Source organism: Leuciscus leuciscus (genome assembly GCF_965113295.1).
Source record: "Leuciscus leuciscus genome assembly, chromosome: 20".
In the NCBI taxonomy this organism is placed as follows: domain Eukaryota; kingdom Metazoa; phylum Chordata; class Actinopteri; order Cypriniformes; family Leuciscidae; genus Leuciscus; species Leuciscus leuciscus.
In genome coordinates, this window is record NC_138744.1 from 2,317,772 (window position 1) to 2,338,383 (window position 20,612).

General features: G+C 39.7%; 1 protein-coding gene and 2 long non-coding RNA genes across 4 annotated transcripts; all 3 read left to right on the forward strand.

The window, feature by feature from the left end:
• Window positions 1-4,179: 4,179 nt before the first annotated feature.
• On the forward strand, window positions 4,180-4,843 carry LOC309484586 (extracellular superoxide dismutase [Cu-Zn]-like; the record flags this gene model as incomplete). The annotated part of the gene is made up of 1 exon (XM_082150910.1): window positions 4,180-4,843. Exon 1 carries the CDS (start codon window positions 4,190-4,192, stop codon window positions 4,841-4,843), a length of 654 nt encoding a protein of 217 aa, XP_082007036.1. The 5' UTR covers window positions 4,180-4,189.
• Window positions 4,844-7,618: 2,775 nt separating this feature from the next.
• On the forward strand, window positions 7,619-9,599 carry LOC309484520. Its single transcript, XR_014200884.1, has 4 exons — window positions 7,619-8,575; window positions 8,888-8,944; window positions 9,298-9,371; window positions 9,462-9,599. It is a non-coding gene; the product is annotated as an uncharacterized lncRNA (long non-coding RNA).
• A 6,992-nt stretch (window positions 9,600-16,591) lies between these two features.
• On the forward strand, window positions 16,592-18,571 carry LOC309484519. 2 transcript variants are annotated; one of them, XR_014200882.1, is made up of 4 exons: window positions 16,592-17,547; window positions 17,860-17,916; window positions 18,270-18,343; window positions 18,434-18,571. It is a non-coding gene; the product is annotated as an uncharacterized lncRNA (long non-coding RNA). The 2 variants fall into 2 exon arrangements; XR_014200883.1 differs by having other exon boundaries at window positions 16,592-17,372.
• The last annotated feature ends 2,041 nt before the right edge of the window (window positions 18,572-20,612 follow it).

The following is a 20,612-nucleotide window of genomic DNA, read 5'->3' on the forward strand; positions in this document are numbered from 1 at the left end:
CGACCGAGACGTCTTGCATGTACTTTATTAGACAGGTGAGCAAATGTAAATAAAACTAATCAATGTTATATAGCTCAACATGATGAAATGTTAGAATATGATCGGTATGTTATTCTAATGTTCATCTAGCTTACTGCTAGTCTCATACAGACAAACAAACACATAGAATAACATTATAACTTTCAACACACTCAAATGCAGTTTAGTGTGATAGACCAAGTGAAACAGTGCTGCGTTACCTCACAAGTTTAATTCGCCAAATAAACTGACTTGTTAACCCTTTCCCACCAAGGCAGTGCTGGTGCTGGTTCGGAGCTAGAGCCTAGTTTCAAATCGGTTCTTTGTTTTTCGACACCCAAAGCACCAGCTCTGAACCAGGAAAAGTGGTTCTTAAGTAGCACCAAAAAACATTGCTGGTCTAGAAGTAAGAACCGCTTGCGTCAGGGGCTGGGGGCGGGGTTACCGTGACCAACAAGACGAACAGAAACTTGTGACCGCCATTTTTCAAATAGCAGCTAATCGAGCTAATAGCAGCTTGATTGTAATCTCCGTCTATGCAAGTTACGGCGAGCTGCACGAACACGTTGGATTCGCCGTGTTTGGATGCCGATGTAGGTTCGCAAAGCCATGAGCATCAATAGTAACGCAACGACCTCCATTGTTGATGGAAGGCTCGTTCGAGATGCATCGGAGCGGCACGGACCGACCGGAGCTGCGGGAGTGTTTGGAGAGCATACGACTCCTTGTGCTTTTGGATCGCTTTCGCAGTGCTTTGATGTCATGAGCCGATCGGTCTGCGAGAAGCCGAACCATCTCGAACAAGCCTGGCGTGTTTGTGTTTGGCGCTGCCACGCTAGCGTTGCTGGGCAACATGAGATGTATCCAGTGACGTAAGATCTGGCTCTGTGGTGGCTCTCTGGTACCTTGGTAATCCAGAATTCTCGCGAGAGCACAAGTTGAATTTGCTCAGCGAGTTACTCTGGTGTTGAGTAATGATGCTCATTAAATATGCCCCTCGATCTGAGCTGCACCAGTCACATGGGGTTATCTGATATAGGCGGGCCAGAGGCGAGCTAAACAGAAGACGACAGCACTGTGACGTCGAAGTCAAGTCAAGTCAAGTCAAGTTTATTTGTATAGCGCTTTTCACAATACAGATTGCATCAAAGCAGCTTCACAGTATTAAATTAAAATAATACAACAAAGTTTGTTTCAAGAGGAATTTATTGATTGATAAAATTAAATTAAATAGTCATTAGTAAACATTGCAAGATGGCTATGGATGAACACCAGTTGTTTGAAACGGCTTTGGCCGCTACAATGAACGAGTTAGACTTGGCTTTTTATCTAAAACAGGAACAGAAGACGCCGCTCGAGTCGTTCCTTTGCAAGAAGGACGTTTTTGCTGTTTTGCCGACCGGATACGGTAAGAGTCTAATCTACCAGTTAGCTCCGCTGGTAGCTAAGCGTATGGGGTTTATTGTTGTGATTGGTCGTAGTGTTATCCAATTGCGTGCAGTGAGATCTTCAAATGCATGCTTGGTGCCACCCCTCGAGCTGGCCGAGTTTCATTAGTCGACGCCAGACCATTAATCTTTTATATTTAGGTCTGGATTTCCAGGCTACCTCTCTGGCCTTGTGGAAAGGCAAACCGGATCTTAGAGAGCTCGTCAGTCGAACCAACTCCGGACTGGCAATAGCTCTGGCTCTGAACTGGCACCCGGTTCATGCTGGTGGAAAAGGGGTATGTGAGAGTATTAATTCAGCACTTGCGGGTAGATCGGTAGATTGAAATGTCCTTAATCCTTCATGTCCGCGGGACTCGCATGTGGCGCTGATATCTGTCTCTCATTAGCAATCGCGACCTGCTTCATACCACAGTCATGTTAAAAACATCAATGTATTCACTCATCCATAAACATTATTAGATCCTTCGGCATGACGACAAGTTCCATAATTCCGCTTATGTGTCATCAACCTACACCTTTGTCATTTTAAGAGGTTAGCAAGCCTGGTCAGCACCTGGATGGGAGACGACCTGAGAAAACCACGTTGCTGCTGGAAGAGGTGTTAGTGAGGCCAGCAGGGGGTGCTCACCCTTGGTCTATGTGGGACCTAACGCCCCAGTGTAGTGATCGGGACACTATACTGTCAAAGAGCACCATCCTTCCAATGAGACGTTAAACCGAGGTCCTGACTCTCTGTGGTCATTAAAAATCCCAGGATGTCCTTTGAAAAAGAGTAGGGGTGTAACCCCGGCATCCTGGACAAATTTGCCCCTTGGCCTCTGTCCATCATGGCCTCCTAATCATCCCCATGTACTGATTGGCTTCATCACTGTCTTCTGTCCACCATTAAGCTGGTGTGTGTGGTGGGCGTTCTGGCCCAATATGGCTGCCGTCGCATCATCCAGGTGGATGCTGCACATTGGTGGTGGTTGAGGATATTCCCCCTTCCTTGTAAAGCGCTTTGAGGACCCAGAAAAGCACTATATAAATGTAACAAATTATTATTATTATTATTAAAATGTAGATGCCGCTATATAACGCTTTAAAATATGGACACAATTTAAGTTGATTTACAGTGTTTAGAGAAAACAGACAGAAAAAAAGATTTACAATATGGTTACCATTTTAAATGTTCCTCTTATTGAATTTTTGTTAGCCTATTTGTTGTTGCATGTGTTGTAGTTCCATTTGTAATATGTTGTAGAGTTCATTAAGATATCTGATATTCAAATTTCATCCAATTTCATGTCAACATGAGATATGTTCTAGTTGTTTTGAACTTTACACATGCATTGAGTGAACTGATGAGTATTACTCATCATAGCCTATCTATGTGCTTTTGGGTCTGTTAAATATGCTGTGGAATATGTTTGTGTGATGAGTTAATAAATCATGTGTTTTTAAGATCCAGGATCATTTTTTGATAAATTAGGGATGGGTCACATTACCTGAAAAGAAATTTGTCTGGAGTGCATGGTCTCAAAATGTTTATTGGTATATACCTTGCAAATAACACATATCAACTGTATTCAAAATGAAATATTAAAGTCGGACCTTAAAGTTAACAAAAGTAATAAAAAGAAAAAAACATCTAGGTACTGTATATCTAAATGACACGTTTAACAAAAAGCGTCCCACCTTACCTGCATGCATTCAATCTACTAAAAGGGGATTTTAACATCGATGCCATAGAAGAATCATTCCCTCAGAAATGTTTACTTCTGCCTTCAAAGACAATTAAATAGCAGTCCAATTGCATGTGTAATATAGGCTTGTCAGGCTTGGTACATCAGAGTCTGTAGAAATGGCTTCATGAAAAAGAAGAACTGTCAGCTATTCACTTATGTGAGATGAATATCTGCTATGAGAAGTGGTGTCAAGCATGAGCGTCAAGTGGAATTGTACACTAAGAATTAATGAGTCACAAATGAGCCACCAAATGAAGTGAAGATGAATCCATAGCAGTACTTCTTTTAATAAACACAAAACAATGGAGATAATCTACAATGGAGAACACATTGTGCAATGCAAGACAAAGAACTGAACAAACTGAGTGCTATATATAAACAGGCAAACAAAGGGAGCTAAATGAAACACAGGTGAACTTAATTAGTGACTAACAGACTATCATGGTTAACTTGTAGCTCAACATGAGTTCCTAAAAGAGCAGCCAAAAGTGTGATTCTCTCAACCCCAGGTCAGGACTGCACACGGATTAAGCTTTGTAGTGTTTTTGTGACTGCACTATTCAGGCTCCACACGGATTGAGGACAACTTTTCAGCTATACGGTAATGCACCTTTGCTGTTTTAGGCTTGTGTTTAGTTTTTTTCTCCATTCCATTTTCTCCATCAACTGACTTTAGTACAACTAAAAAAAAGTTAGTGTAAGCAAAAGTATAGATCTTGTCTTTTATTTGACCTGTCCTTGTGAAAAAAGTACACTTTAGCATGCTTTAAAAAGAAGTACATATTATTGAAAATAAAGCTATAAAAAATATACTTAAGTGCAAGAATGTAATGTTTTCAAACTAATCTGGTTGTGCTATTTTACCTAATGCAACTTCCATTCTCAAAGCTCCCTGCAACAAAGCTTTGACCTTTTATCAAAAATATTACATCCTTAAACCAAACGGCATGATTTGACTGAATCCACTCTTCATTGTAGGCTTTAAAGATCAACATGGAGAAAATCATCCTAATATTCCCTCTGATATTGCTGGCGCTGCATATACAAGGAGGAGAGTTCTCCAAATATCCAGCTTGTTTGCCTGAAGCTCCACAGCCGGAAGTCGTGGAGTTCGACAACACAATCTATGCCACTTGTGAAGTAACTCCCAGCCCCAATTTGCCACGTAACCAGCCAAAGATCTTTGGGCAAATCCTCTTCAAGCAGCTCTTCCCCAATGGAGATTTAGAAGTGAAAATCAACCTCCGTGGTTTGCCTGCCACCGATCGTCAAGAGCGTGCCATGCACATCCATCAGTATGGAGACCTCAGTCAAGGCTGCATCACTGTTGGTCCTCATTATAATCCAAACGGCGTTGACCACCCTCATCATCCTGGAGACCTGGGCAACTTTGCTTCCGAGCGAGGAGTTATAAGGCAGTTCCTGACGCTTCCAGACGCCAAGCTCTTTGGGCCTTATTCCATTCTGGGACGTGCGGTGGTGGTTCATGAGAAGGAGGATGATCTGGGAATGGGTTCAGATGAGGAGAGTAAACTCAGTGGGAATGCTGGAGAGATAATTGCTCTCGGTGTGATTGGTATTACTACTCCAAGTCTGTGGGAGAAGACCGGACCGTTCCCCAAGAAACCATGTGGAGGAAGGCACTGAGAGTCAAAGATGAGGGAGTCGGATATGGTGGGAGGGCAGACTCAAATAGGATAATCATGATTTTCCTTGTGTATTCTTTGTATGTGTCCTACATTAAAGTATATTTCATAACCTGAACATTCCCATGTTTTTTTTTCTTGCTCTTTTCAGAGGCTTTTTGGCCATAGCTTCCAATAGTAAATGCACTCTTAAAAATAAATGTAGGGTGAATGCAGGCGAAGTGGGCCGTTTAGTTTGATTTACTGTGCTCAATGGGTTAACCCTTTAAGAGCATGACAATGGCCTTTAATTAAAGATACACTATTTCTTTAAATGATAAAATGGTTTTGGTTGATGCAATATGACACTGGAGGGTGTGGCTACATCTCAAGGGAGGACACCCTTATTGTTGAAGGTAGACATAAGATTTTATTTTCTAAATTATAAGGTTTCTCGCTAAATGTCAACAAATGGGTATATTATTCTGACAGTTTGTTGCTACAGTTAACACGGAATCAAAATGCAAAAAAAAAAGATTTAAAAACGTGTTGGTTTTCTTGTAAGGTGTTTAAAGCTACAATATGTACGATTTTTGTAATAAAATAACCAAAAATCACTTGCAAAGTGTGATATATATATATATTTCCTGCAGTTGTGTACTTTCAGTATCCCAAAAGTTCCCAAAGATTTTTAATTTCAGAGAAATTCCAATTTTAAATAATGACGTAATATCCGCGTTATCACTGGTTTCCGCTCGTACTGCCATAGTAACCATGGCGACAACTGCGTTACGTCTAGCAGCACGCTCATGGAGTTGTTTCGTTCAAACATTATGGACCATGGCAAGCAGACTTTGGGACAAAAGGAGAACTAAAACGAGGATCAATATCGGCGTGGTGTTTTGGAGATGCCGAGAGCTCCACGTCCGTGACAAACTTCGACTCGACCGAGACGTCTTGCATGTACTTTATTAGACAGGTGAGCAAATGTAAATAAAACTAATCAATGTTATATAGCTCAACATGATGAAATGTTAGAATATGATCGGTATGTTATTCTAATGTTCATCTAGCTTACTGCTAGTCTCATACAGACAAACAAACACATAGAATAACATTATAACTTTCAACACACTCAAATGCAGTTTAGTGTGATAGACCAAGTGAAACAGTGCTGCGTTACCTCACAAGTTTAATTCGCCAAATAAACTGACTTGTTAACCCTTTCCCACCAAGGCAGTGCTGGTGCTGGTTCGGAGCTAGAGCCTAGTTTCAAATCGGTTCTTTGTCTTTCGACACCCAAAGCACCAGCTCTGAACCAGGAAAAGTGGTTCTTAAGTAGCACCAAAAAACATTGCTGGTCTAGAAGTAAGAACCGCTTGCGTCAGGGGCTGGGGGCGGGGTTACCGTGACCAACAAGACGAACAGAAACTTGTGACCGCCATTTTTCAAATAGCAGCTAATCGAGCTAATAGCAGCTTGATTGTAATCTCCGTCTATGCAAGTTACGGCGAGCTGCACGAACACGTTGGATTCGCCGTGTTTGGATGCCGATGTAGGTTCGCAAAGCCATGAGCATCAATAGTAACGCAACGACCTCCATTGTTGATGGAAGGCTCGTTCGAGATGCATCGGAGCGGCACGGACCGACCGGAGCTGCGGGAGTGTTTGGAGAGCATACGACTCCTTGTGCTTTTGGATCGCTTTCGCAGTGCTTTGATGTCATGAGCCGATCGGTCTGCGAGAAGCCGAACCATCTCGAACAAGCCTGGCGTGTTTGTGTTTGGCGCTGCCACGCTAGCGTTGCTGGGCAACATGAGATGTATCCAGTGACGTAAGATCTGGCTCTGTGGTGGCTCTCTGGTACCTTGGTAATCCAGAATTCTCGCGAGAGCACAAGTTGAATTTGCTCAGCGAGTTACTCTGGTGTTGAGTAATGATGCTCATTAAATATGCCCCTCGATCTGAGCTGCACCAGTCACATGGGGTTATCTGATATAGGCGGGCCAGAGGCGAGCTAAACAGAAGACGACAGCACTGTGACGTCGAAGTCATTAGTAAACATTGCAAGATGGCTATGGATGAACACCAGTTGTTTGAAACGGCTTTGGCCGCTACAATGAACGAGTTAGACTTGGCTTTTTATCTAAAACAGGAACAGAAGACGCCGCTCGAGTCGTTCCTTTGCAAGAAGGACGTTTTTGCTGTTTTGCCGACCGGATACGGTAAGAGTCTAATCTACCAGTTAGCTCCGCTGGTAGCTAAGCGTATGGGGTTTATTGTTGTGATTGGTCGTAGTGTTATCCAATTGCGTGCAGTGAGATCTTCAAATGCATGCTTGGTGCCACCCCTCGAGCTGGCCGAGTTTCATTAGTCGACGCCAGACCATTAATCTTTTATATTTAGGTCTGGATTTCCAGGCTACCTCTCTGGCCTTGTGGAAAGGCAAACCGGATCTTAGAGAGCTCGTCAGTCGAACCAACTCCGGACTGGCAATAGCTCTGGCTCTGAACTGGCACCCGGTTCATGCTGGTGGAAAAGGGGTATGTGAGAGTATTAATTCAGCACTTGCGGGTAGATCGGTAGATTGAAATGTCCTTAATCCTTCATGTCCGCGGGACTCGCATGTGGCGCTGATATCTGTCTCTCATTAGCAATCGCGACCTGCTTCATACCACACTGTAAAAACTAAAGGAGCCTCAAATATCCTGTCGGATACTCAAGGAACTTCAAAATGTAATTTAAGTGCCTCAAAGCTCTTTCTCCTATAGTAGGGTTACTAGAGGAGCACTGACAATCTTTGAGGTTCTTGCTGGAACTTATGGGATCCTTTAAGCACTTTGTATTTAGTTCAGAGGTTCTGGAGTCACCTTTTCATTACTATGAGACCTCGAAGTGCTTTGGGGGAAAATAGAGGAACTTGAATGCGATAAAAGGGTTATTGGAAGATCTTTTAACATTTAAGTGGTTCCTGGAAGATCTCTTATGTTAAAGCCAGCATCTGGAGGAACCCAATGGTTCAGTGAGGCCAGAATGAGATTATTATTATCCTATTATTATTATTATTATAGGCTACTTAAGTTTGATTCAGTATACATACCCAGGTGAAAAAGATGTACAATTAAAAATGTACTTGAGTGTGTTTTTAGTAGGCCTACAATACAAATATACTTTAATGCATTTTTAATACATTTAACAGTAGCCTACGTCTTTTTCACCTGGGTAGCTTACATTTATTTAGTATCTATAGGCCTATTTTATTGATTAATTTAAACCTTAAACAACAACACTAAATTATAATAATATTAATAATAAGAATTAATTAATTATTATTGAATAAATAATAGTAATAAAATAATAATTTTTACCTACTTCTTCATAAATTATTATTTGAAGAAGAAGAACCAGGAGGAGAAACGTTTTATTCTGTCACGAAACTGCTGCTAATCCTCTGCTGTCGTCGCTTCAGTGATCCTCGCGCTGCTCGCGCGCAACAAAGCTCAGCTGATCCTCGTCATCGGGAAAGTAACGGCTCCTCTCATCAAAGCTTCCGCCGTTTGTTCGGCTCTCCGTTACAAGGTTTGTAAACTCGCCAAATAAATATAAATACAGAGTCTACTCACTATATTCAAACACACATATATATATAAACTAAATTTATTATACATTACTACGTTACAGTGTTTACCACTCGTTTATTGCATAGTATCTGGTATGAAGGTTTTAGCCGCGATGCTAACTACGTTGATCTAACGTAAGTTAATGAACAAATGGAAATTATTGACTTATTGTCTTAGATTGATTTAGTCATTCAATTCAACATATTCTGTAAAACTGTGTCTTCAAATTGCTGATTTAGCCTAACTAATTTAACTGATTCCTGCTGTCCTCATTGGCGTTTGTTATGAATAACAAAAGCAGGTTAATATAGTTTGGTCTGTTTTTGTTTAGCCTAACTTTACTTACTACAGGTGCCCTCATTCTCTCAAATACCATTTTAAAGCCATTTACTTGTCAAATAAATATTATGTTGTGAATAATCAGCTTTGTTCTTTTGTTTCCCCAGAACAACCAGTACATTTCTAAAATAATCTGAACATTTCAGAGGCAACATTGAATTACAGTAAGTTACCTATACACCACATGCAGGTACTTTATTACTATGAACTTTCTCTGCGTGAAATTGTATTGTTTGACTGTGTACTTTTTTAATCAGTTATACTGAATTATAACTTCAAGTTTAGTCTTTTTCGACAAAAAAAAAGGAAAAAGCTATTATATGGCTTCATAAGACTTACAACACAACCCATAACACATGAGTTGTGAACTCATTGATTATTTTTAGGATCTTTTCTGGGACATTTTTGGAGCTTAACCATTTTTACATAAATTGTTGCATTGAATTGAACTAGACAAGTGTACATAAGAATGGTGTGAATGAATTACACAATTTTTTTATGCTTGTGTTTCATGCAGTGATAATGAAATGGTGACGGGTTGCATTATGCCTGAGATCTGCTTTCGGGTTCCACAGACAGAAAGTCAAACAGGTTTGGAACGTCACAAGGCTGAGGAAATTATTTAAATTTCACAACTATCACGTTAATAACCTTACTAACAGTAAATGTTGTACTTTGCAGGGATCTCGGTAAGCTGAAATACAAGTTTGATCAAGAATAAAAATCCTCCTGTAGACCTGAAAATCACTGAAGTGCCTGGACCATCCACCAGAAAAGAGGAAAAACAAACAGGAAAATGAAGCTGATGCACCTTTTCACTTTTCTAACTCGTTAAGTACCTCACATGTCCCTTGTGAAGATTTTATAATTGATTGCATTTTATGTTGCAGTGGGTAAAGGTGCATCACATTTGTGAATTTCGTGAAATTACACAGGCAAAAAGGTCCACTGACCGTTGTCAGCAGTGTAGTGACGTAATGTATGAAGCACCACACAAAATTGCTGATCGTGTGGATTCTTATTGAAATGACTGAATTCACCAGTGAACATTCACAGAACAACAGATCATTTTACTGCACCTTAACTTTGGAAAAATGGAAAATGTTTTCTGCTTGTTGTGACATAAGGAATACTGTTTCCGGGTCGAAGCCTTTACTTCTACTTCCTCTATCTTGTTTCTAGATATTGAGAATACTCAACAACCATTTATGGGAACTGTTGATTCAAGTCACACATTTAAGCTTTTCAAAAGCCATAGTGTACATTACAGTCTCCAGTCTCACGGCATCCCAGACTTCAACATTTTATGATTCAACATTTTATGGATAACTAACCATCTGAGATTTCGGAATAGAGATAAATGTTAGGATCATAATTTTCAGGAATATTACAGCACAATGAGTGTATATTAGCACTGTTTGTTGTTTGTTTTTGGCATCTGATAGAGCTTTTGGACTTGGAAACAGTGACGTCAGACTTAACAAGCGGACTGAAACACATGTTTTAAAATTAAGTGAAGATGGACATTTTTAATTAGTCAAAATTTGAATTTTTTACATTGATTTATTACTTGGAACATGTTTTTTCCATGCATTTTGTTGAGATGTCTTTTCTTGTGTAGCTTATTGTATACACATGGTTGATTATTCATGTTACTTATGTATTATACTATTATAAAAAATTGTTTTGTGTATTCATTGATATTAATCTATTACTAGTTTTTTTTTCCAAGTGTATTAAAATGGATCTAAAATATGTAATAAACAATTCTTATTTTGTATTTGGTTCAGTTTGTTTATTATAATAGAAGTTAATGGTGGTAACCATAGTAACAACATGAAATTAATTTAATACAAATAAAATAAAATTGAAATTTGGTTCCTGGAAGCACCCACAATGGTTCCACACAGTGCCTTATATAAGAGTTCCTCAGGAAACCTGTGTGGTTCCTCAGAGAACCGCCCCTTTTTAAAGGGTGCCTAGAGGATCTACAGACGGTTCCGCCGGTGTGGCAAAGTGAAGAACCCCAAAAGGTTCCTCCAGGCACCTTTTATTTTTACAGTGCACAGTCATGTTAAAAACATCAATGTATTCACTCATCCATAAACATTATTAGATCCTTCGGCATGACGACAAGTTCCATAATTCCGCTTATGTGTCATCAACCTACACCTTTGTCATTTTAAGAGGTTAGCAAGCCTGGTCAGCACCTGGATGGGAGACGACCTGAGAAAACCACGTTGCTGCTGGAAGAGGTGTTAGTGAGGCCAGCAGGGGGTGCTCACCCTTGGTCTATGTGGGACCTAACGCCCCAGTGTAGTGATCGGGACACTATACTGTCAAAGAGCACCATCCTTCCAATGAGACGTTAAACCGAGGTCCTGACTCTCTGTGGTCATTAAAAATCCCAGGATGTCCTTTGAAAAAGAGTAGGGGTGTAACCCCGGCATCCTGGACAAATTTGCCCCTTGGCCTCTGTCCATCATGGCCTCCTAATCATCCCCATGTACTGATTGGCTTCATCACTGTCTTCTGTCCACCATTAAGCTGGTGTGTGTGGTGGGCGTTCTGGCCCAATATGGCTGCCGTCGCATCATCCAGGTGGATGCTGCACATTGGTGGTGGTTGAGGATATTCCCCCTTCCTTGTAAAGCGCTTTGAGGACCCAGAAAAGCACTATATAAATGTAACAAATTATTATTATTATTATTAAAATGTAGATGCCGCTATATAACGCTTTAAAATATGGACACAATTTAAGTTGATTTACAGTGTTTAGAGAAAACAGACAGAAAAAAAGATTTACAATATGGTTACCATTTTAAATGTTCCTCTTATTGAATTTGTGTTAGCCTATTTGTTGTTGCATGTGTTGTAGTTCCATTTGTAATATGTTGTAGAGTTCATTAAGATATCTGATATTCAAATTTCATCCAATTTCATGTCAACATGAGATATGTTCTAGTTGTTTTGAACTTTACACATGCATTGAGTGAACTGATGAGTATTACTCATCATAGCCTATCTATGTGCTTTTGGGTCTGTTAAATATGCTGTGGAATATGTTTGTGTGATGAGTTAATAAATCATGTGTTTTTAAGATCCAGGATAATTTTTTGATAAATTAGGGATGGGTCACATTACCTGAAAAGAAATTTGTCTGGAGTGCATGGTCTCAAAATGTTTATTGGTATATACCTTGCAAATAACACATATCAACTGTATTCAAAATGAAATATTAAAGTCGGACCTTAAAGTTAACAAAAGTAATAAAAAGAAAAAAACATCTAGGTACTGTATATCTAAATGACACGTTTAACAAAAAGCGTCCCACCTTACCTGCATGCATTCAATCTACTAAAAGGGGATTTTAACATCGATGCCATAGAAGAATCATTCCCTCAGAAATGTTTACTTCTGCCTTCAAAGACAATTAAATAGCAGTCCAATTGCATGTGTAATATAGGCTTGTCAGGCTTGGTACATCAGAGTCTGTAGAAATGGCTTCATGAAAAAGAAGAACTATCAGCTATTCACTTATGTGAGATGAATATCTGCTATGAGAAGTGGTGTCAAGCATGAGCGTCAAGTGGAATTGTACACTAAGAATTAATGAGTCACAAATGAGCCACCAAATGAAGTGAAGATGAATCCATAGCAGTACTTCTTTTAATAAACACAAAACAATGGAGATAATCTACAATGGAGAACACATTGTGCAATGCAAGACAAAGAACTGAACAAACTGAGTGCTATATATAAACAGGCAAACAAAGGGAGCTAAATGAAACACAGGTGAACTTAATTAGTGACTAACAGACTATCATGGTTAACTTGTAGCTCAACATGAGTTCCTAAAAGAGCAGCCAAAAGTGTGATTCTCTCAACCCCAGGTCAGGACTGCACACGGATTAAGCTTTGTAGTGTTTTTGTGACTGCACTATTCAGGCTCCACACGGATTGAGGACAACTTTTCAGCTATACGGTAATGCACCTTTGCTGTTTTAGGCTTGTGTTTAGTTTTTTTCTCCATTCCATTTTCTCCATCAACTGACTTGATTTAGTACAACTAAAAAAAAGTTAGTGTAAGCAAAAGTATAGATCTTGTCTTTTATTTGACCTGTCCTTGTGAAAAAAGTACACTTTAGCATGCTTTAAAAAGAAGTACATATTATTGAAAATAAAGCTATAAAAAATATACTTAAGTGCAAGAATGTAATGTTTTCAAACTAATCTGGTTGTGCTATTTTACCTAATGCAACTTCCATTCTCAAAGCTCCCTGCAACAAAGCTTTGACCTTTTATCAAAAATATTACATCCTTAAACCAAACGGCATGATTTGACTGAATCCACTCTTCATTGTAGGCTTTAAAGATCAACATGGAGAAAATCATCCTAATATTCCCTCTGATATTGCTGGCGCTGCATATACAAGGAGGAGAGTTCTCCAAATATCCAGCTTGTTTGCCTGAAGCTCCACAGCCGGAAGTCGTGGAGTTCGACAACACAATCTATGCCACTTGTGAAGTAACTCCCAGCCCCAATTTGCCACGTAACCAGCCAAAGATCTTTGGGCAAATCCTCTTCAAGCAGCTCTTCCCCAATGGAGATTTAGAAGTGAAAATCAACCTCCGTGGTTTGCCTGCCACCGATCGTCAAGAGCGTGCCATGCACATCCATCAGTATGGAGACCTCAGTCAAGGCTGCATCACTGTTGGTCCTCATTATAATCCAAACGGCGTTGACCACCCTCATCATCCTGGAGACCTGGGCAACTTTGCTTCCGAGCGAGGAGTTATAAGGCAGTTCCTGACGCTTCCAGACGCCAAGCTCTTTGGGCCTTATTCCATTCTGGGACGTGCGGTGGTGGTTCATGAGAAGGAGGATGATCTGGGAATGGGTTCAGATGAGGAGAGTAAACTCAGTGGGAATGCTGGAGAGATAATTGCTCTCGGTGTGATTGGTATTACTACTCCAAGTCTGTGGGAGAAGACCGGACCGTTCCCCAAGAAACCATGTGGAGGAAGGCACTGAGAGTCAAAGATGAGGGAGTCGGATATGGTGGGAGGGCAGACTCAAATAGGATAATCATGATTTTCCTTGTGTATTCTTTGTATGTGTCCTACATTAAAGTATATTTCATAACCTGAACATTCCCATGTTTTTTTTTCTTGCTCTTTTCAGAGGCTTTTTGGCCATAGCTTCCAATAGTAAATGCACTCTTAAAAATAAATGTAGGGTGAATGCAGGCGAAGTGGGCCGTTTAGTTTGATTTACTGTGCTCAATGGGTTAACCCTTTAAGAGCATGACAATGGCCTTTAATTAAAGATACACTATTTCTTTAAATGATAAAATGGTTTTGGTTGATGCAATATGACACTGGAGGGTGTGGCTACATCTCAAGGGAGGACACCCTTATTGTTGAAGGTAGACATAAGATTTTATTTTCTAAATTATAAGGTTTCTCGCTAAATGTCAACAAATGGGTATATTATTCTGACAGTTTGTTGCTACAGTTAACACGGAATCAAAATGCAAAAAAAAAAGATTTAAAAACGTGTTGGTTTTCTTGTAAGGTGTTTAAAGCTACAATATGTACGATTTTTGTAATAAAATAACCAAAAATCACTTGCAAAGTGTGATATATATATATATTTCCTGCAGTTGTGTACTTTCAGTATCCCAAAAGTTCCCAAAGATTTTTAATTTCAGAGAAATTCCAATTTTAAATAATGACGTAATATCCGCGTTATCACTGGTTTCCGCTCGTACTGCCATAGTAACCATGGCGACAACTGCGTTACGTCTAGCAGCACGCTCATGGAGTTGTTTCGTTCAAACATTATGGACCATGGCAAGCAGACTTTGGGACAAAAGGAGAACTAAAACGAGGATCAATATCGGCGTGGTGTTTTGGAGATGCCGAGAGCTCCACGTCCGTGACAAACTTCGACTCGACCGAGACGTCTTGCATGTACTTTATTAGACAGGTGAGCAAATGTAAATAAAACTAATCAATGTTATATAGCTCAACATGATGAAATGTTAGAATATGATCGGTATGTTATTCTAATGTTCATCTAGCTTACTGCTAGTCTCATACAGACAAACAAACACATAGAATAACATTATAACTTTCAACACACTCAAATGCAGTTTAGTGTGATAGACCAAGTGAAACAGTGCTGCGTTACCTCACAAGTTTAATTCGCCAAATAAACTGACTTGTTAACCCTTTCCCACCAAGGCAGTGCTGGTGCTGGTTCGGAGCTAGAGCCTAGTTTCAAATCGGTTCTTTGTCTTTCGACACCCAAAGCACCAGCTCTGAACCAGGAAAAGTGGTTCTTAAGTAGCACCAAAAAACATTGCTGGTCTAGAAGTAAGAACCGCTTGCGTCAGGGGCTGGGGGCGGGGTTACCGTGACCAACAAGACGAACAGAAACTTGTGACCGCCATTTTTCAAATAGCAGCTAATCGAGCTAATAGCAGCTTGATTGTAATCTCCGTCTATGCAAGTTACGGCGAGCTGCACGAACACGTTGGATTCGCCGTGTTTGGATGCCGATGTAGGTTCGCAAAGCCATGAGCATCAATAGTAACGCAACGACCTCCATTGTTGATGGAAGGCTCGTTCGAGATGCATCGGAGCGGCACGGACCGACCGGAGCTGCGGGAGTGTTTGGAGAGCATACGACTCCTTGTGCTTTTGGATCGCTTTCGCAGTGCTTTGATGTCATGAGCCGATCGGTCTGCGAGAAGCCGAACCATCTCGAACAAGCCTGGCGTGTTTGTGTTTGGCGCTGCCACGCTAGCGTTGCTGGGCAACATGAGATGTATCCAGTGACGTAAGATCTGGCTCTGTGGTGGCTCTCTGGTACCTTGGTAATCCAGAATTCTCGCGAGAGCACAAGTTGAATTTGCTCAGCGAGTTACTCTGGTGTTGAGTAATGATGCTCATTAAATATGCCCCTCGATCTGAGCTGCACCAGTCACATGGGGTTATCTGATATAGGCGGGCCAGAGGCGAGCTAAACAGAAGACGACAGCACTGTGACGTCGAAGTCATTAGTAAACATTGCAAGATGGCTATGGATGAACACCAGTTGTTTGAAACGGCTTTGGCCGCTACAATGAACGAGTTAGACTTGGCTTTTTATCTAAAACAGGAACAGAAGACGCCGCTCGAGTCGTTCCTTTGCAAGAAGGACGTTTTTGCTGTTTTGCCGACCGGATACGGTAAGAGTCTAATCTACCAGTTAGCTCCGCTGGTAGCTAAGCGTATGGGGTTTATTGTTGTGATTGGTCGTAGTGTTATCCAATTGCGTGCAGTGAGATCTTCAAATGCATGCTTGGTGCCACCCCTCGAGCTGGCCGAGTTTCATTAGTCGACGCCAGACCATTAATCTTTTATATTTAGGTCTGGATTTCCAGGCTACCTCTCTGGCCTTGTGGAAAGGCAAACCGGATCTTAGAGAGCTCGTCAGTCGAACCAACTCCGGACTGGCAATAGCTCTGGCTCTGAACTGGCACCCGGTTCATGCTGGTGGAAAAGGGGTATGTGAGAGTATTAATTCAGCACTTGCGGGTAGATCGGTAGATTGAAATGTCCTTAATCCTTCATGTCCGCGGGACTCGCATGTGGCGCTGATATCTGTCTCTCATTAGCAATCGCGACCTGCTTCATACCACACTGTAAAAACTAAAGGAGCCTCAAATATCCTGTCGGATACTCAAGGAACTTCAAAATGTAATTTAAGTGCCTCAAAGCTCTTTCTCCTATAGTAGGGTTACTAGAGGAGCACTGACAATCTTTGAGGTTCTTGCTGGAACTTATGGGATCCTTTAAGCACTTTGTATTTAGTTCAGAGGTTCTGGAGTCACCTTTTCATTACTATGAGACCTCGAAGTGCTTTGGGGGAAAATAGAGGAACTTGAATGCGATAAAAGGGTTATTGGAAGATCTTTTAACATTTAAGTGGTTCCTGGAAGATCTCTTATGTTAAAGCCAGCATCTGGAGGAACCCAATGGTTCAGTGAGGCCAGAATGAGATTATTATTATCCTATTATTATTATTATTATAGGCTACTTAAGTTTGATTCAGTATACATACCCAGGTGAAAAAGATGTACAATTAAAAATGTACTTGAGTGTGTTTTTAGTAGGCCTACAATACAAATATACTTTAATGCATTTTTAATACATTTAACAGTAGCCTACGTCTTTTTCACCTGGGTAGCTTACATTTATTTAGTATCTATAGGCCTATTTTATTGATTAATTTAAACCTTAAACAACAACACTAAATTATAATAATATTAATAATAAGAATTAATTAATTATTATTGAATAAATAATAGTAATAAAATAATAATTTTTACCTACTTCTTCATAAATTATTATTTGAAGAAGAAGAACCAGGAGGAGAAACGTTTTATTCTGTCACGAAACTGCTGCTAATCCTCTGCTGTCGTCGCTTCAGTGATCCTCGCGCTGCTCGCGCGCAACAAAGCTCAGCTGATCCTCGTCATCGGGAAAGTAACGGCTCCTCTCATCAAAGCTTCCGCCGTTTGTTCGGCTCTCCGTTACAAGGTTTGTAAACTCGCCAAATAAATATAAATACAGAGTCTACTCACTATATTCAAACACACATATATATATAAACTAAATTTATTATACATTACTACGTTACAGTGTTTACCACTCGTTTATTGCATAGTATCTGGTATGAAGGTTTTAGCCGCGATGCTAACTACGTTGATCTAACGTAAGTTAATGAACAAATGGAAATTATTGACTTATTGTCTTAGATTGATTTAGTCATTCAATTCAACATATTCTGTAAAACTGTGTCTTCAAATTGCTGATTTAGCCTAACTAATTTAACTGATTCCTGCTGTCCTCATTGGCGTTTGTTATGAATAACAAAAGCAGGTTAATATAGTTTGGTCTGTTTTTGTTTAGCCTAACTTTACTTACTACAGGTGCCCTCATTCTCTCAAATACCATTTTAAAGCCATTTACTTGTCAAATAAATATTATGTTGTGAATAATCAGCTTTGTTCTTTTGTTTCCCCAGAACAACCAGTACATTTCTAAAATAATCTGAACATTTCAGAGGCAACATTGAATTACAGTAAGTTACCTATACACCACATGCAGGTACTTTATTACTATGAACTTTCTCTGCGTGAAATTGTATTGTTTGACTGTGTACTTTTTTAATCAGTTATACTGAATTATAACTTCAAGTTTAGTCTTTTTCGACAAAAAAAAAGGAAAAAGCTATTATATGGCTTCATAAGACTTACAACACAACCCATAACACATGAGTTGTGAACTCATTGATTATTTTTAGGATCTTTTCTGGGACATTTTTGGAGCTTAACCATTTTTACATAAATTGTTGCATTGAATTGAACTAGACAAGTGTACATAAGAATGGTGTGAATGAATTACACAATTTTTTTATGCTTGTGTTTCATGCAGTGATAATGAAATGGTGACGGGTTGCATTATGCCTGAGATCTGCTTTCGGGTTCCACAGACAGAAAGTCAAACAGGTTTGGAACGTCACAAGGCTGAGGAAATTATTTAAATTTCACAACTATCACGTTAATAACCTTACTAACAGTAAATGTTGTACTTTGCAGGGATCTCGGTAAGCTGAAATACAAGTTTGATCAAGAATAAAAATCCTCCTGTAGACCTGAAAATCACTGAAGTGCCTGGACCATCCACCAGAAAAGAGGAAAAACAAACAGGAAAATGAAGCTGATGCACCTTTTCACTTTTCTAACTCGTTAAGTACCTCACATGTCCCTTGTGAAGATTTTATAATTGATTGCATTTTATGTTGCAGTGGGTAAAGGTGCATCACATTTGTGAATTTCGTGAAATTACACAGGCAAAAAGGTCCACTGACCGTTGTCAGCAGTGTAGTGACGTAATGTATGAAGCACCACACAAAATTGCTGATCGTGTGGATTCTTATTGAAATGACTGAATTCACCAGTGAACATTCACAGAACAACAGATCATTTTACTGCACCTTAACTTTGGAAAAATGGAAAATGTTTTCTGCTTGTTGTGACATAAGGAATACTGTTTCCGGGTCGAAGCCTTTACTTCTACTTCCTCTATCTTGTTTCTAGATATTGAGAATACTCAACAACCATTTATGGGAACTGTTGATTCAAGTCACACATTTAAGCTTTTCAAAAGCCATAGTGTACATTACAGTCTCCAGTCTCACGGCATCCCAGACTTCAACATTTTATGATTCAACATTTTATGGATAACTAACCATCTGAGATTTCGGAATAGAGATAAATGTTAGGATCATAATTTTCAGGAATATTACAGCACAATGAGTGTATATTAGCACTGTTTGTTGTTTGTTTTTGGCATCTGATAGAGCTTTTGGACTTGGAAACAGTGACGTCAGACTTAACAAGCGGACTGAAACACATGTTTTAAAATTAAGTGAAGATGGACATTTTTAATTAGTCAAAATTTGAATTTTTTACATTGATTTATTACTTGGAACATGTTTTTTCCATGCATTTTGTTGAGATGTCTTTTCTTGTGTAGCTTATTGTATACACATGGTTGATTATTCATGTTACTTATGTATTATACTATTATAAAAAATTGTTTTGTGTATTCATTGATATTAATCTATTACTAGTTTTTTTTTCCAAGTGTATTAAAATGGATCTAAAATATGTAATAAACAATTCTTATTTTGTATTTGGTTCAGTTTGTTTATTATAATAGAAGTTAATGGTGGTAACCATAGTAACAACATGAAATTAATTTAATACAAATAAAATAAAATTGAAATTTGGTTCCTGGAAGCACCCACAATGGTTCCACACAGTGCCTTATATAAGAGTTCCTCAGGAAACCTGTGTGGTTCCTCAGAGAACCGCCCCTTTTTAAAGGGTGCCTAGAGGATCTACAGACGGTTCCGCCGGTGTGGCAAAGTGAAGAACCCCAAAAGGTTCCTCCAGGCACCTTTTATTTTTACAGTGCACAGTCATGTTAAAAACATCAATGTATTCACTCATCCATAAACATTATTAGATCCTTCGGCATGACGACAAGTTCCATAATTCCGCTTATGTGTCATCAACCTACACCTTTGTCATTTTAAGAGGTTAGCAAGCCTGGTCAGCACCTGGATGGGAGACGACCTGAGAAAACCACGTTGCTGCTGGAAGAGGTGTTAGTGAGGCCAGCAGGGGGTGCTCACCCTTGGTCTATGTGGGACCTAACGCCCCAGTGTAGTGATCGGGACACTATACTGTCAAAGAGCACCATCCTTCCAATGAGACGTTAAACCGAGGTCCTGACTCTCTGTGGTCATTAAAAATCCCAGGATGTCCTTTGAAAAAGAGTAGGGGTGTAACCCCGGCATCCTGGACAAATTTGCCCCTTGGCCTCTGTCCATCATGGCCTCCTAATCATCCCCATGTACTGATTGGCTTCATCACTGTCTTCTGTCCACCATTAAGCTGGTGTGTGTGGTGGGCGTTCTGGCCCAATATGGCTGCCGTCGCATCATCCAGGTGGATGCTGCACATTGGTGGTGGTTGAGGATATTCCCCCTTCCTTGTAAAGCGCTTTGAGGACCCAGAAAAGCACTATATAAATGTAACAAATTATTATTATTATTATTAAAATGTAGATGCCGCTATATAACGCTTTAAAATATGGACACAATTTAAGTTGATTTACAGTGTTTAGAGAAAACAGACAGAAAAAAAGATTTACAATATGGTTACCATTTTAAATGTTCCTCTTATTGAATTTGTGTTAGCCTATTTG